The sequence below is a fragment of the Ischnura elegans genome, chromosome 1 (assembly GCF_921293095.1).
Source record: "Ischnura elegans chromosome 1, ioIscEleg1.1, whole genome shotgun sequence".
Classification (NCBI taxonomy): domain Eukaryota; kingdom Metazoa; phylum Arthropoda; class Insecta; order Odonata; family Coenagrionidae; genus Ischnura; species Ischnura elegans.
Window position 1 is genome coordinate 92,341,755 of NC_060246.1, and position 18,484 is coordinate 92,360,238.

General features: G+C 39.3%; 2 protein-coding genes across 2 annotated transcripts in view; one reads left to right on the forward strand and one right to left on the reverse strand.

Annotated features, from left to right (window-relative positions):
- The window catches only part of LOC124165975 (adenylosuccinate lyase), a 400,694-nt gene that overhangs the window by 224,875 nt on the left and 157,335 nt on the right, over positions 1-18,484 (forward strand). The window lies entirely within an intron of this gene.
- LOC124166083 lies at positions 4,028-7,407 on the reverse strand. Its single transcript, XM_046543706.1, has 3 exons — positions 7,294-7,407; positions 6,155-6,316; positions 4,028-4,610 (listed from the first exon to the last, which is right to left on the reverse strand). The coding sequence occupies exons 1-3, from the start codon at positions 7,351-7,353 to the stop codon at positions 4,299-4,301; spliced, it is 534 nt and encodes a 177-aa protein (XP_046399662.1). The 5' UTR covers positions 7,354-7,407; the 3' UTR covers positions 4,028-4,298.

The following is an 18,484-nucleotide window of genomic DNA, read 5'->3' on the forward strand; positions in this document are numbered from 1 at the left end:
TTGGAAGTTTAATTCGCCGATATGTTAAAAGGTTTATGAACCTAAAAAACGGACGTAACTTTACCCGACCGTTATCCTTTCCGTACGATATTGACACACTGTGACACAGCCGCCTACCGGACCACCGGTCGATTAACATAACGCGTGCGTAATTTTCAAAATTTTTCATTTCATTGCGAAGCAATGTCATGAATTCACGTCGCGAACACTATAGCAATTAAAATGTTACGAGCGTGCTGCGCCCGCTCCCAACGGGCTTCCCCCGCTCTTTTCAATGCAGGTCCACAGAGGGATAGGCGCGTTTCTAATTTAAAAATGTAGAAAAAAAGGCAGGGCCTTATGTACAAATTTAATTGGAATGTTCATGTACTAATTGAGGTCAGAGGACCTCTTTAAACACAACATTGGAAGTAATTACACTATCCTCTGTCAAACGCACATGATGACTCATGCTTACGTATCAACAGGAGACTTGAATCTGGAATCAGCAGCATTTTGATAAAAGTTATTTAAAGAATGCGAGATATTGTTGCAAATGAACAAATGTATCAGTTTGTGCGCCGTTAACGTCAGGAATATTTACCGGCTTTTGTTTTTTTTATTTATTTAAAAACCAATTTTAGGAAACAATAGCAATATTTAGGAAGTATGATATGCCGTCGCATGTTCTCTGATAAATTCTGTGCATTTTGGTACCTCATTTGTAGAGTTTGGTTGCGTATAAGTTGAGAAAAAGGTATCTATGCAGTAGAAATAATATAGAGGATTTTGACTGGCACAGCCAGGTCTCCGGGTTGTACTCCGCGTCGATTAATCTTCGTGACGACAGTTTCACCGGCGTTGCAGCAGGCGTCTTCAGGTTTGAAGTGTTTCCCGTCTTGTATAGGCCTTGGTTTTGGCCTGGTGCGTCAGCATTGATCGTTTGGAGAGAGAGACTTCTTCAGGCTTTGGAGAGCGAATAGCTGGCCTCAATGTTGAAAGTAGATATTTGGCTATTTCGACAGCCTCTCGTAGGAGGTGGGAATAGTAATTCATTTCTCTAGCGATGAGACAAGCATTTTTGAAGTTCACATAGTGCGTTGGCCCTTCCATTAGGTAAATTTTACTACCTACTCAATTAATGAAACTGTGTGCCTTACTATCACAGATCAGAATGACTGAATATTATCATACTCAAGGTAAAGCCTATACGAACAAAAGAATAGAATATACATATAATGTTCTGCTTTGAAAAATAACATTTTGACTAAAGTGTAACAAATAAGCGATAAAAGGAGCATTCGGCTTTAAAGAGATTATTGCAAGGCTTGACTATTAATAAGTGTTTGGACAAAATAAAGATGATAAACCAACTTAAGCCCTTGACCTCAAATAGGAGTACAGCCTCTACTTAAATGACTAATGTGGTTTTGTTTTTATTATATTTAGGGGTAGAAAGTTGCTGAATGTAAATTCTTTAGTGAAAAAGATTTTAAATATATATATTGGTGAGGACTTGAAGAAATTATGGTGTGCGATGACTGGTGAGCGTTTGAACTATTTAATTTTAAAATTTTGTCCGTATTATTTGACCCAATGTGAGGAGAGCGTGAGCTGGAATCCGAAAGCTGGCGGAAAGGCTGTATATATTAGCGAGTTAATAGTATGGATAGTGTATGGGTGGCTGTACCTACGGAAAATGCCTAAATTATGAGGGACTAAAGAAATTATTGGCTAGAGAGCTATACGTGTGAAGCGTGTGCAGTATTGTGTTATCCATTGCGTGTAGATATCATCATGCCTGTATATTTTGATGTTTTACTACCTATTTCCTTAACCTTGTTTTTCGCTGTTGTACTTTCAACTCTAAATAGTCACTTACCTCTTATTTTTCTTCACTGTGTTTGGAAGTCGGAATTAGAAACCATAGAGGTTGTGGAATGTGCTTCTTTTTCCACCCATCGTTTTCCTTATGATCGATGTCAACTTCTCGCACTGAGTAATTCACTTATCACAGAAGTAACCTCTCCTTGAGTTTCTTCCCACTTCAATTTATCACGCTGTAGTCATCACCCTAGTAATCCTCACCCCCCTTTCATCTCACTTCGCTATGTCTATCGTGTATTCTTCACCTTCTTCATTCCAGGTTTTTTAAAGCAAGTGTTTTCAACTCGGGGCCCGCCAGCAAATTTGTTCCGGCCCCTATATGCTAAAGAAAGTATTGTTTCGCGCCACACAATATAAAGAATATATCGACACACTCGTCAAAAATAAACAATATCTAAAATCGCATTGGTTATTTGAACTTTTTAACCAATAAAGATTATTGAACTTTGAAATTATATGTTTTTATATTATTGTTGTGGGGGTAAAGTGACCTGGAGCATTGTGGCCCTCCGAACGATGCCATAACGAATTTTTGGCCATTGCATAAAAAAGGTTGAAGGTTTTTAAAAAAGGTTTGAAGGATCCCAGCCTTCATGATTACCCTAACATCCCATGTGAAACTTTTTTTTATTCCCATAATAAAGGATGGTTCCAATTTTATCTTTACCCGTGAAAGATTTGTACAACGTACACATCTGATGAAATGCAAAATTTATTATTTACGTATTTAGCCGTATTCGGGCTTAACACGTTTCAGGCACGACAGGCTTAACATAGAAACCTTACCATGTTATTTCAATCGATTAAAAATCATGAAATTGTTTATTGAGTTACTCTCCACTCATTACTTCTATTGGTCAATCTTGACATGTTGTAAGCAATGCTATTTTCTAGCAACTCTTTAAGTATTGAGTTTTCTCTAAGCTGTTTGTGGTTGTTTTCGAGAATAGCTGAGTAGGTAACATTTTCACACTCAAACAAATGTAATGCCGGTATTTCCTTGTGCCAATTCATCTCTGATAGTTTCTATCTCATGTGTTTGAAATGAGCGCGAAATTCCAACGTATTATGACAAAGTTTTTAGTTTCCGTAAGTGCCATTTTTCATCTAAAACTACTTCAGTTGAAAGAACAATTGCGTTGAGTGTAAAAATGTTTCCTACGCAGCTATTCCCGAAAACAACCGCCAACATTGATAAAAGAAGCTGTGAAAATCTTCATACGAAAATTCTCTCTAAACTGTTTAATATAATGCGTTTATTCTGTACCATTATAATTCGGGAATTCCAGTTACATTAAACATTGTTTTAGCCTTTTATTTTGGTTTTAAAATTATATTTTATGATAAATTAATTAATATAACATTTTAATAAATGGCATTAAAATTATTTTTTATTGTAATCAAGGATTTAGAGTGATTTTATTTTTATAATTTCTCATATTTTGTATCCGCAAAGTTAACTTTTCAGTTTTTTATACAATAATAAATTAACGAAGTACAGCAATACGTTTCAGGAAAAAAGACCTAAAAAAATGTTCCCTATAAGGACCTAAGTTGTAATAGAGCTTGCTATCAGTTAATTATTTTTTATGATCAACCTATTTCAAATTTTACAAGTGAAATTTCGAAAAGGTATTTAAAGGGCGTTAAGATTAGAGTTACTAAGCCGATATTGTTATAGTAACTTTTGACTGCGAATAATCTATAGTTGTGAACATGCAAATTAAAAATATAGTACAAATATGAGATATAAATTTTAATGATATGAAATATGGGACTGCGAGTTACTGATTGGGATAATAATGAGAAATCGATTATTAAAATTCACTTGATCAGAGACAACTTCATTGCTGTTTCATTTAAGTAGTAATGGATGAAAATTGTCACTTACGGAAACTAAAAACTTTGTCACAACGTTGGAATTTCGTGCTCATTTCAAACACATGAGATAGAAACTATCAGAGATGAATTGACACAAAGAAATACCGGCATAGTGAGGAATAAATATATGTTAATGCTAAAATAAGGTGACCGGGAATCCATAAGCTCATCCTGCTATTATATCACTCATTTTCTTAATGTGGAATAGGAGTTAGGAGTTGATGGCATATTTATCATTTATCATATGGTATAATGTTGAACCATTAAGAAAAAACTATACTAACTTCCACAGCACGATTTATTACACTGACATAGTTTTGTCAAATAATCGACATAATCGGGAAATATTCGCCTTAAGGTGTTGACTGTTCAATGGAACCATGGCCATTGCGAAGTTCGGCTTGTTTTTAAAGACTACTTCACTTTGGCCTTCTTGAGAGAATAGTCTCTGGAAGATTGGCTCATATTGTGTAACACGTTGGCTACACATTAGAAGCCATGTTGAACTTTCCACCGGCGATGCTTGTTTGCGATGGTTTTCAAAAGTGTTTTCAATTTTTCCTGGTTACACTTCCAGACTGAAATGTTACTGTTGCTTCAGCGAAAAACGCCAACCCGTTCAACAAACTTAGTATTCCGGCTGCGAGAAACTTGTTTAATACTGCTGGCTCGATGCCTAAAACGGTTGAAGCTATGGCCTCCATTAGCTTTTTCATCCTTGTTGGGTCGAGTATCTTTTTCAGCCTTGGTAGGTCGAGTTGGTCGGGAGCGTTGGTTGGTTCTTTATGGAAAATGTAGACCTCCAATATCAGAGCTCCAGCAGTAATCCATAAAATCCCGCTGATAAAAGACCAAAATATTTCCTGGAATGGAAAAAGATATCGATTAATCATTGGTATTTTGTTGGTATTCAAGTTTTTAAGTGTTTAGAGGAATCATCCCTCATGCTTGTCCATTTTTTCTTGCGTATTGCTTGTTTAATACTTTACCCATTTATGCCTCCATCTCTTCTTTGTCGATGAAGGTCGGAATTTTATTCTGCCATTAAACCCAACCGCACCTGTGAGGGAGAGTGTGATGGGTACACAAGTGGTCCTTCCCGAGCTTGACATTGAAGTGTTCACTTGTGACTCTCCTCATATATTCTACATATTTCTGAATGTTGTTGTGGAATTTCTCTGGGCATTGATGCCATGACTAAAGACTTCTTTTCATATAAGTAGGTGATGTTTATGTTGGAATATATTTTACAATATTAAACACTACCGATAATGTCTTCTTTTCCGGTACTCCCAATTTTGACAAGACACTACTGCATGACTCTACACGCTTTGATGGAAGTTAAGGGAGTATGAAAGTGATACTTTTTCGAAGAAAATTTTCAGTGGTTTCCATTGTTGCATCTTCGAATCCGGTGAATCGAGACATTCTCTTTTAGTGACGTTTCAATAAGGTAACACTCTATTTTTGGTGAGAGAAATGAGTTAAAAACATATTGATAATATCACAAGAATATTTCGAAAGGCATTAATTAATTTCTTTATATAATCCTTGTAAATAATTGATAATTAATTGGATCACAAGTATTTAATTGTGGATTCCCTGCAATCTCCTCCCCCTACTTACTTATTTGTACCTCTATAAGTGAGGGAGAGGTCATTACTGGTGTAAGTGAAATCTGGGTAAGTCGGAAACTTATATAAGCGAAAGAATGCCGGTTCCTGGAGCTCTCACTTATCAAGATCAAGTGTTTGCAATAGATTTCTTGCACTCGCGTACCCTGAAGGGATTTTGCGAAGTAAAAGTAATAAAATTACTGATAACGACTACCTCTTTGATCTTCACTGACTGTCTGAGATAGAGCTTTATTTTATGTGCCAAACTAGTTCACAAAATAAAATCGAAATTTGAAGCTTGTGCGTAGTGGAAGGGATCCAATATCAATAATAAAAGGCACTTTGCTACTTCCACAAAATATTTCAATATTCCGACCGGTTCCGGCTGTTACACCATTATCAAGTGCATAACTTTTTATGTACTTGATATGGAGCCCTTCCACCCCGTACAAGCTTCAAGTTTACACCATTACCAAGCTTTTTGTCGCGCACAGTTCGAAACGTATACGACGATTGTCAAAACGAAAAAAGCGTGTTTCTTGATTTTAAAACTAATTACAATCGACAACAATGTATGGTCGTCGTTGATTAAAGGCCCTCATCATTGCTTCTTTTTTCATGAAATTCGGTGAGTGACAGCAAGTCTAATGGCCGACTCAAGAAGACTGTTGTTCTTTGCAATGCATGTCGTATTCGTACAAATAAATTTCCGGCTCTGTCGCGCGGGTACTGGTGGAGGGAAGATGTGGCAGTTTCAAAGGATTTAAATATGGTGTTTTATTAATGCTTACCACTTGTTTCGCCGTTTTGCCACCTGATACGATCTTCGACATATCCATTAGCAAGATCAACATGTATCCACATAGTACGACGTAGATGAGTATGAATTTGTAGATGTGTCCACGAGAAGCAAGGCCGGGGTCATTCAAAACCGTGCACGTGATCGCTACTACCTGTGGAAGGAAATTAATTATGCCAATAGGAGTTTTTTTTAAATGACTGTATATTTGTATTTAGACCAAATATCGATTCGAAAATCATGGAAGCGGAGAATCTGCGAGTCAAAGACTTGGGAAATCAGGGAACGTAAAACAGAAAATATTCGAGACCTGGTGCTAACGACGGATGGGCAAATGGGCGGATGGAGTGAGAAACGGGGAGGTCACCGAAGAATTGGAAAAGTAAAAAAAGTGTAGAGCATTTTTCTCTATGGGAGCGAGGCTTGGACTTTGACAGGAGCAGAGAAGTCAAAAGAATGGAAACATTCGAAATGTGGTGCTCCGAAATATGGTGAAGATAAAATGGATCGACCAAGTAAGCAATGAGGAAGTGCTAAGAAAGAGTGGGGGGAAATATAAGTCTTCTAAAAACCGTAAGGAGAATACGGAACATCTTAGTTGGCCACAATATGAGGCATGATAGCCTGATGAAAGCAATCATTGAAGGAGAGGTGGAAGGGAAGAAAGGATTGGGGCGGCCCCGAATGAGTTACATAGGACAGGTTATAAATGATGTGAAAGAGAAGAAGTATGTCGCTATGAAATGGTTAGTGGATATGAGAGTGGAATGGAGAGTTGAGTTAAACTAATCTTAGGATTGTTGACTTATGTTGATGATGGTACAGCATCATACGCCAAAGTAACACCTGGTGGATAGGTCGTGCCGCAAGTTGTAAAATTCATGTCAGGTGTATATTGGATTTTAAAGGAAAGATCTCACTACGGAATCCTAGATGTATATTGGTACTTGGGACTGATCAAGAATGACACGAGGAAGATGAACATTAAGGCATTAAATCAGCTAGCTTGGGAAATGGATACATGAAGGTCTGCAGTGTATACAATCTTCAGATGGCAGTTATGACAATGAATTAATGAAGCATGGCAAATTTCAATTCATGCATACACGGATGGAAAATAAATCTACTCACTAATTGCACCGCCTTCAAAATAAACCTCGGTGTCTTGACCACCTCCATTGAGACATCCATGTCGTAAACTATCTTGATCGCTGATCCCTGACGGAGACGTCTTTGCCAGGCGAAGGCAGGATATGGAGTGGTGAATCTATGTTATATGCCGGCCACAGATTTTTTTCCTCTATCTTAACGACAGCCCGGATACTGATATCACATGAACGTTTTGGATATGCGTTCCTCGATACTTCTAGCCAAACTTTGTACGTTCTTGTTTTTTTTGCTAAATTACTTTGTTAAGGTATTTATCGACGGTGTTGCTTAGTGCGCGTAGATGCAAATATTGGTAATGTACCATTCCCCTCTTTTTTGTCCATCGTCAGCTCCTCTTCCCTAAGCATTTTATTTGATAAATGTACTCTAATATTTTTGTATAGTTTATAGTACAGGTATCATTTTATTATATACTGTTATGAAATCTATTAGGAACGCAGGTAAAGATGCGTTTCCTGGGGCCATGGAGCAGGTAGTCAGGCGTGGTAGACCCTCCGAAGTGTCGCTAAGTCGTTTCCAAAATGTGACCGCCCTAACTGTAATTGGAAAATCAATCAATCAATCCAATCATCAAAAAATTATTGATTCCATGGTACTGTTGCCAATCGTGCGATCAAGTTTGTCTTTGAACCGTGTTTCTGCGATGAAAAATAACAATTTTGTTAACTTTGCTAAAAACGTGGCTGCAGACCACCGGAAAATAGCAACAGCGCTTTGGAATGGGAAAGGTAGCGGGCTGTTTAAGAGAGTTTCGAGCATGATTTTGCCGTCTTCTAGTGGTCATTTCCACGCCGAGGCTTCAGTTACTTTACCAGAGTATTCTCTCAGTCGCTAACTACTGTTACTGAAGTACTCGTATCAAGGGTAACAACATACTTGACATCTTGGCTGGGAATATTTTAGAGTGCTTAATTATAATTGAGTCTGTTATTAGTGACCACAATGCACATAGTTCATAGGTCATGGTTCTACACAATCTAAAGGCTGTTACTAAAGGGCACGAGAGGGCGTAGGTAATGAGGGGCGCAGGACCTATCGGCTTACCGTGAATGCGGCCTGCGAGCGACCAGCTCGCCGTTAACGCCTAGTTACACGATACATTAAAACACATAAGTTAATGTCTTTTTGTGTGAATGACTTTTGTGGACCGGAACCGAACATGTACGTATGCACAAACTAAATTACAACAGGTTCTATTTTCCGTTCATGTGTTTGCACAGTTTGGGTGGTTACACGGTGCATTTTCGTGTTCATTCACGAGTTCATGCATTTAGACATTAACTTGTACGTATTTATATATCGTGTAACTAGGCCTATAGGGTTGTGACGCACGGATGTAACTCGCGGAAAAGTATTGTATTAGTGTGAAATTGTTGAACGGACGTAAAAATGGAGCGAATTTAGGTTCTAAATGGCTGTAAAATTGTGCGTTACCCCTGATATTGATGTTCTTTCTTAAAATCGGGAAACTGAAAGTTATTGCATTTATCCTCTTCGAGCGACCTCTAAAATTCGGGGTGAAAGTTTTAGGATATCCATTCTGCACCCCACAGCAAATTTTAAGAGGTAAAAATAAAAAATGCGAAAAACATTAGCAACACCCCAAGGGGGAGGCATTGGTGGCTTCCAACCTCCTACCCCAGTCCCACCCCGAAATACTTCCCGGCATGCAACTTCCAGCGATATGTCTGCTACTAGTAGGAAGTTCCTGTTCCTTCCTGTTTTGTAGGAAAACCACTATATCCGTGTTATCTTCCCTATGGCATTCGATTTTTCGAGTTACATTTCCTAATTTTTGCCAATAACGAACGATTAATTGAATTTTCAGCAATATGCAAACGAATTATGAAGCTGACTCGATGAAAGGTATGGTTTTCCGAAATTTGCGAATTGACATCAAAATATCTGTAGAGGCAGTCTGCATATGCCCCAAGCACCCACCCGTAACAAATTTCTGGCTATGCGCTTGAAAACCGTCACATACCCCATGAGTCTCGCTGCTCATGCGCGATTCCAAACAGCTAGTCCACAGCAATGTGATGAATGGGCACTTCAGGTGTCTGTGGTGCTGTCATCGGCACTAAAATCTCAGTAAGCTGAAGAGTCATGGTATCCTCAATTTTTCATCTCACTCATTTGAAGATACTCGGAGAAAATGAAAGTCGTGCCTCAGCATTTTATCTTTTCTGGGAGAAAAAATTCGAATCGGTTCATAATTGGTAGAGGGTATTTCGAGGTGGTATTAGTATCTTCGTGTATTGCTATCTCATTACCCTATTGTAGTCCCATCTCTAAGGCCATGTCCGGAAACATTTGATCCGCATGTAATTGCAAAACAATGTGGCTAGCGCGGCTGTTAGCTAATAATTATTTCAATGTATTGCATATTGTAAGGACTTATGGAGAGAAAGTCGTACTTAATTTTTTTACAATTTTAATAAGTTTTTAAAATTGGCGGTGGAAAAATGTGTCGTACACAGTTATGCCACACTTGCCGGGAAAAGCCTGTGGCGGGGGGCAGGAGGCTGCTGTTGGCCGCACCGCGATGTACAGGGATAAATATAGTATCAATTATAAATGAAAATATTCGAATTAAATATGACTTGCAAAGTAATTTTACGAGAATTTCAGCCAAAAAACCTTTTTCAAAATTATTACGTGTTTTGACTATGGCTACATGCTTGACTGTTTATCACTATGGCCATAAAAGATTTTTTTAGCCACAGAAGGCAAGAAAATCAATGTTATTGAACCGTACAATGTATATATTTTTCTAACCTAAATAGAAATGTGACCTACACATCTAATTTTATTCGATCGCAGTATTTTAGGCATAACTAATTCCGATTCTAGAAATGTAAAAACTACTATGTCTTTACATGAGACAAGTGTAAAAATATTTTTACACACATAAATACAGCAGAAATTAAAATGACAAAAGCTTTCTCGGGCACCAAGTGAGTGGTTGTTGTATAAGTAGCCAAAGTTTGTGTCGGATTGCCACCGTCGGGTGTTTGAATAAGAAGACGTTCTGCTGACAGTGTCTTTTTCTTGTCTGAGAGATCTTCAAATTTATCATTCGCTAGGAAAACACCAAAAATTAAAACGTATGCCCCGAAATCGTTTGTATGACGTTGCCTTTGACAACTACATCGCTATCACCGTTCAACAGTTCGATAATTGAGCCTCTGATGCAGTTTTCCGTTGGGTTTTCGTATAAATGCCTGTGAATGACTTTTTCAGTGTAATTGTCCTGTATAATAATCTAATTTTCGGAAACACCGGATAATTTTAATAGATTAATACGAACGTTTATTTTCAACTTATTAACAAATTTTATAAATTATGAATGTACCAGTATACCGGTATTTTTTCGCCGGTACAAACGAGGGAGTACTATTATTGCTATTTAACCCCTCAAGCGTGACTTTAAATTCCCGTGGTCGTTCCCTTGCGTGGTCGTTCCTAAGCGTGAAAGACACACTGTATGAGTTTGAAAGTTTCATTAGGTATTCCTATCTCTTAATCTTCCATATATGTACTTTCAGTGAGTATATATGTGAGGCATATCTGTCTGATTTCGTTCTGTGCCTCTTAATTGCCTCTGTTTGTGTGGTCGACTTTTTTTAGAATATTTTTTCCAGCTGATGCCAGGATGCTTCCTCTAGGAGCAGCGACTGGTGGACGCCCATGGAAGATAGTCTACCACTTACGCTCCGATTTATGTGCTTTCTTAGCGATTGTATTTTCAATGTGGGGACGCTGAATGCCTTCCTCTGTGGTTCATTATCATCTCATCTTCTGTCTCATCTTTTCCTTTCTCTTTCATCGTGGCAATGATAGTGAAGGCTTGGACCGTCCAGGCATTGTCACTCAATAGTTCTCGGAACCTCGAAGACCTGCCAGCATCTGGTATCTTATTTATGACGTTGGAAGCTGAGGGTTGGAGTTTTTTTCGCGCTTGCGTTTGCTTTGGTGGTTTTTATTTTTTTCGGCCTTGGGCCCCTTCCGTATCTGAACCCCTTCTTAGTTGACCATGCCTTCTAGCTCTCGTGAGTGGTCCGATCACAGTGTGCTTGACTTTCTGGAATAAAAGAGTGCAGAATGTTCTGATACGATTTCGTAAATTACAATTGGATACTCCCTTGAGTCCATTTTCGAAGATTTATAGCATCTAATTTTTCCGTGAATTTTCAAGAAAATAATTGGGAAGAGATCGGCCGTGAAGACGCGCCTCTAACCTTTGCGTGTGATTTAGTTGAAAAGAAATATCGCCTATTCGTGTAAAAAGGATCCTTGGAATTGGAGTTATTTTTCGATGATGAAATAATTACAATTATAGTGACTGAGACAAACCGCTACGTGGCATAGTTTCTTTAAAATTTACAAAGAAAATTCCAAAAAAATGCGCTTTCATTATAACCTTTCGCCCATTAGTGAATATTTGAATCTTAGTGAACAAAATTATAGCAGGACAGAATTTAGAACAGCACAAAGGACGGTTCTCGGATATCGATACGGAATGTGCTCGATCGACCAGACGGCATATTTTGTTCAACAAAACCCATAAATTGAAACATATAGGGTTGAAAGAAGAAAGTGTGCAGTGAGTGACATAAACATAAAGAGATACGAGACAAGATACAGATGTAAAACTGCCCAGGAACTTGTGTTTTGAGAAACCCCACAGACTTTTGAACTACTAGACACGGCATACAGGGAGCAGGCAAAAGTAAACGGCGCTGAAAATTGTAAGTACGTATTAATAATAATCAAGTTCAAACAATGTTTAAGATAATATAATTTTTTGAATTTTTTTCGGTGATCGATTAGGATTATGTCTACATTCCATTTTTAGACATTTTTCGTTTTATGTTATTATTTTATTCATTGATTATCAATAAAATCAATGATTTTAGCACCAGTTTGATGCAATTGGTGTCCGGATAAATATGTGCTTGCAATTTATATTAATGGCTCTCCTATTTTTAAGACTATCGATTAAGCGATTCAGCACGCTTACGCATGGAAACGACGCTAAATTTAGTGTGGGGGAAACGAGGCGAGACGAGAGTCTCGTCCGAGACTCGAGACCGAGACGAGACTGGGGTTCACGAGACGAGACTCGAGACGATACCAGAGGTCAGGAAACGAGACTGAGACGAGACTGGCGAAAGTCTCGTCTCGTCTCGTCTCGCGGCAACACTAATTGCGTCACGAGTTGACTTCCCTTTTCTAAAACCAAACTGATCTTCGCCTAAATATTCGTTTGCCCTGCCTCAATTCGTCTGTTCAATATCCTCAGTACCACTTTTTCCAAGTGCGATATTAGGCTATTAGACCTGTAATCTCCGTATCCCACAGATTTCTTCTTTTTCGGTAGCGGAATTAAAACCGTCTTCACGTAATCCTCCGGCCTACATCCCTCCTCATACATCCTTCGTACTAGTTCGATAAACCTTTTCTAATATCCTTCCCTAGATTCTTCAGAAGCTCGCACGGGATATTGTCCACGCCTACTGCTTTCCTGGCCTTCATATCACGAAGTGCTTTCTCTATTTCCGAATCTAATATCCCCGGCCCAAGGTTTTCCTCCCCCACTTCATTTTCATCCTCTTAAGTCAATCTCTCCGGTTTGTTCCTTTCTTTATAGAGATCCTCCACGTATTCCTTCCATCTACACCTTACCTCTTCTCGCTCGCTTAGCATCCTTCCAACTTTAGCCTTAATTTTAGGCATGGCTTGTCCTCTTTTGCCGCCCGATAACGACTTAACTTTGGCGTACAACGCGCCTACCTCTTCTTCTTTCTGAACTTTTCCGTTTCCTCACAATGTCTTTTCCACCAAGCCTCCCTTGCTCTCTTTATTTCACGCCGTAATCGATTATTAATTTGTCTATAAATTATTTTTCCCTGTTCGGTGTCCACGTTCTTCCACTTCGTCCTCTCCTCCATTTCCCTTATCATGTTCTCCGTTGTCCACGGCTTCTTTATCCTTCTACTGTCAACGTAACCAATTGACTTCTCCGCCGCTTTGACTATTCCCGTTTTAATATTATCTCATCTTTCCTCAACAGTCTTAGTACTTTCAATCTCCCTTATACTAATGTCCACTAATTCCTGATATTCTCTCCTCATACTTTCCTTCAGGGCTTCTACGTTCCATTTCTTCGCCTTCCTAACCTTCATAAGTCTTTGAATCTTACGTTGCATTTCATTAGTAATATGTTGTGGCAGGGGCGGATACAGAAAACACTCAAGGGGGGGGGGGGCGCAAAAGATATATTGAGTTGCCTTTACTTTTTATCGCGATATCGCAATAAAAAATAATCAAGTCACAGGCAGAGTAAAATAAAATTTTAATTAATGTAATTATACACATATATAAGACAATGCCATCTTATGATATAAAAAAGTCATAATCGTGGTTCTGCCATGTTTGCCAATACGGCCGGGCCCGCAAGGGAGGGGCGCGCGCCCCCCATCTGTATCCGCCACTGTGTTGTGGTCTGAATCCGCATCTGCTGCTGGGAAGCTGCGCGAGTTTTTAACACTATTCCTAAACCTCTGTCTTACCAAAATGTAGTCCATTTGATATCTCCCCACATCCCATGGACTTTTCCATGTGTACCTTAGCCCTTTATGATGATTGAACCACGTGTTTGTGATGAATAACTTGTTTCTCCTGCAAAATTCTGCTGCTTTCTCACCCCTGTCGTTCCGAATTCCTAATCCAAATTCTCCTATTTTGTTTCCATCCCTCCCTTCCCCGACTGAAGCGTTCCAGTCCCCCATCACTACCAGATTTTTCTTACCCGGTGTGTCTCTGATTATTTCCTCACCTCATCTACTTCATTCTCCCTATGATTGCTAGTGGGCATGTAAACTTGGACCACCACAAGGTTGGTGGGCCGCGCCTCAATTTCTACCACCAGAATCCTATCGCTTACCTGGTCTATACCTACCACACGCTTACCTATCTTCCCGTTTGATACTAAAGCTACCCCTCGCTGGCTTTCCTCCCCACCACTATATGTGACCTTATAACCATCACTCCAATAGTCCCCCAATCCCTCCACCTCACCTCGCATAAACCTAAGATATCTATCCTCCCTTTATCCATTTCCCCTTTGATATTTTCTAACTTCCCCGCCCTCATCATAGTCCTCACATTCCACGACCCTACATTTATAGCCGACTTCTTCTTCTCCATCTTCTTGGTTTTCTTTTCTTCCTTCTTCATTGCTGCTTCTGCTGATGATGATGATAAGTCTCTGCAATGATTTCGCATGTTGACGACCCCGAGGACCTTGCCGACCTCGCTGCCGTGCCCGACACCCGCCCTTTGCGGACGGGTCCCGGTCGATGAGATTCCGAGGCTCATTTGGTTGTACTCCATGTTTTCAGGGAAGAGATAGTTGGTAGGGTTTCCCACTTCCATTCCATTAGTGTTTTTCACGTGACACCATCACGTGGACTACCTTTCGTTTGGCTCCTACCCTTCGACCTATCTGGCATGGGTGGCCTTACCGGGAATAATTTAGAATTAATCCCGTCAATGCAGCTCTAGGGGTCTTAGGAACGCGCAAGCCTTTCCACCGCGACAAGGTTGTAGCCCAAGGGAAAGGGTTTTTCTATTGTAAGCGAACAACATTGCGCCCCAATCCCTTAAATTAAAAGCAAGCTTTCATTAAAGTTAACTGTTTATTTTATTAATTTTATGATTCATTTATAATATCACCGTTTTTCGTTAATTTTTTACCTAATGCTAGGATGAAAGTAGTTACCGCCGCTTGCCGCTCCAAATGTATTTACACTGGGAGTAAGAGTCTATATTATTAGACGGGAAAAAATCTTGCTCCTTGCACCTCACAGATTTGTTGAAGACAAAAGAAAAATGACGTTGGGTGGTTGTCGCTCCCTGTGACCCGCAATACATGGGGTAGGCACTATGGAAGTTAGCGTGACATGCATATTAGTACGTTTGAGAGACTGGATTTTCCCTTTATCTTCAGTGCATTGCATTCAACTACTTGTTATTTCGGTGTATCAATGGTGTTTACCCTCTTATAACGGTCTAACCGGCAAATAAAGGGGACAGTGAAGCAGAAGAAATCATTCGTATTGGAGTTTTTACGCTAAAAATCTTATTTTGTGCGCAAGCTGCGTGCGTACGGCAACAAACCTAACTGTTCGCGCGCTCCCCAAGCCTTTTGTCCTCGGCGACTACCCCTTTATGCACCCAGTTTTATTCTTTTAATATGAACACTTGCAAATGTTTCCATTCTACAAATAATGTTTCCCCAAAATATGCTCTCTATGCGATTGGCTTGCTCATTTGTCGCCGAGAACTCAACATCAGTATTCTTTGTTGAAGTGTGTGCCGAAGGACTTTCACAAAGAAGTTGTTAAGTTATGAATACAACGAAAGTGACTCACCAAGATTTACAATGGGTGATCTTGGCAAATAAAGGGGGACCGTCAAGCAGAAGAAATCATTCTTTTTGGAGTTTTTACGCTAAAAATCTTATTTTGGAGAGAGATTAGAAATTAAAAACGCGGTCTTCATTTGTTTGAGAAATGTTTTTTCGTCAATGTTTTCGAAAGTGGGATGAGAGCTCCAGAATGAATAGTAGATTTCTGACAACCTGTCAACTCAGTGGGTTTTCTTAGTCATTAGTTTAGATTTTAATATTGCATGATTTGGTAAACTATTAGTAATCGACAATCCTAATGGAGTGCCATATATAATCCTCATCCAGGAATATGGAAGGATCTAATACCCGCTTCTCAGTAATTTTGAGAGCTGTATCGATTGGACTTCGAGTAAATGATACGGTTTCCTCAGTTTACTGTCATAAAACTACTAAATTGTATGTAAAATTTTATCGATGGTATCGCATGCCACCATCTATTTACAAAGTTTTAATACACGGAGCGGAAATTGTGAAAAATGCCATACTTCCTAGCGGGTAGCTATCCAAGAGGAGTTGAAAACCCGCACCCGGATATACGAAGATATCGTGAAAAACAAACCAGGAAAGATTCAAGGATTGCAACAAACCATGGCCTTTTCCATACGCATCTGCTTACATCATATCATTGTATTTCTTGTTCTGTGGGGGTTCCCCGTTAATAAAAAAAATACCAGAGGAGGTGAAAAATCTTCTGATTAATAGCGAAAATATTTTACAATATGAGAAATCTGCATTCTCTGACTCAGAATAGGATATAAATTGGCATGACTTTGTGTTTGAGCCAGTAGCAAAAAAATATTTGTTCTTTGTCATAAAACCAAAATTTATAGTTTAAAAGACACAGTATAAGTTTTCAATCATCACTTACCTGATGAAAAGCGATCAGATATCTAAATCACTGTTAAAAATAGATGAAATTCTATCTTTCACTTGATACTCCCGCTTCAAAATTTCAAGTTGCCCCTGGCGACTACGATTCCCGCATCACGTCTACCTATTTTTAATTTTTATTGCCCTCCCATACAGTGTTATGGACTACATTATCCTCCATAAGTTTCATCGAATCCTTAAAATACGAAAATCGAAAAAGTATCATTAATATAGCAACAGTTAAGACTACAGCGATTTTACCATATGTAAATACATATACATACAATGTATTGCTAAGATACTAAGGAAGCATGACGTGACCAAAAGATTCAATTGCGTGACCAAGATACAAAACATCGTACCTGGACCAAAAGATAGTATCCCGCAGGAACTATGCGAAGTCTTGTAGAAAGTGCCATGTTTCTGTGGAAGATCATATGTTGATGAAACATGCCGAGGAATGGCGGCAAGGACGAAGGAGCATGTAAGAGCCCCTAATTAGAAACAACTGCACTTGTCAGCCATTGCATAGCATGATCAACATATGATAGATATCGAAATAATATCATCATGCCTGTATATTTTGAGGTTTTACTACATATTTCCTGAACCTCGTTTTTCGCTGTTGTACTGTAAACCCTAAATAGTCACTTATCTCTTATTTTTCTTCACTGTTTGGAAGTCGGAATTAGAAACCATAGAGGATGTGGAATGTACTTCGTTTTCCACCGATCGTTTTCCTTACAATCAATGTCAACTTCTCGCGCTGAGTAATTCACTTATCACAGAAGTTACCTCTCCTTGCGTTTTCATCCCACTTTAATTTATCACGCTCTAGTCATCACTCCAGTAATCCTCACCGCCCTTTCATCTCACATCGCTATGTCTTTCGTGTATATTTCACCTTCTTCATTCCAGATTTATTAAAGCAAGGGACTTCAACTCGCGGCCCGCCGGCTAATTTCTTGCTAAAGGCTGCTGGAAGCTAACTGTTTTATAACAAGGATTTATTTTCGCCAATGATGAAATTCGCCATGAAAATGTCATTCAAATTTGTTAGGTGAATTAGGTGCTTAAGTTTTCGTCGTTTCTGAAGTGCACGAAAACTCTTTAGCAAGAGAAATTTGAAATTGGGCGTGATCAGGTTGATTTTGAATGAAAAGAGCTTTTTACATCCCAACACTTAGCTTCAATGCATTTGACTACACCAATTTAATCGATTGGGAATACACTACAGTTGCAACACCAACTCCACTGGATCACATATCGACATCGGAGCTTGATCGTATGTTGGCCGACCAGACGGAGGAAAGTCCACCCCTGATCAAAACCCCAGAATTACCCTGCCACATTCAAGCCATCGACAGACATGTTAAATGGTGACAGAGGCATCAGAGAGCCGGAGGAAAGGGATGGAAACATACGCCAGAAAATGCAATCAAGGAAAATAGTGTCAAAGTCTGGATCCAAAAAAATATTGCATCTTAAGTGGTAAGTCATAAGCAGGAAGGGTGGGTGTGTACGGGAGTAGCTCGAGTTGGAGCCACCTCCACGTGGTGAGGTCTGGATCCGGAACCCTGAAGCCGGAGTGGCACCTATTCTCATGGTAGACGAAGAGATGCGAAATTTGGAACAACGAGCCATTTTCCTAAACAATGTAGCCTGAGCAATGCTTGACATTAGTTCACAGGCGGGCCATAGGGAGATTTAGAGATCCTTACTGAATGATGGGAGAGTGGAGAGGTGTTGTTTTATACAAGTGAAAGGGACATGTTAGTTCCACCATGCCCATACGAGTGCAGCAAA

Bases quoted from the DNA above. Each gene is read 5' to 3' on its own strand.
- LOC124166083 (XM_046543706.1), bottom strand. From the start codon at position 7,353: ATGGATGTCTCAATGGAGGTGGTCAAGACACCGAGGTTTATTTTGAAG. The intron at 6,317-7,293 runs GTGAGTAGATTT...TTCCTTCCACAG, and splicing joins TTTTGAAGGCGGTGCAATTA to GTAGTAGCGATCACGTGCAC. The intron at 4,611-6,154 runs GTAAGCATTAAT...TTTCCATTCCAG, and splicing joins GCAAAACGGCGAAACAAGTG to GAAATATTTTGGTCTTTTAT.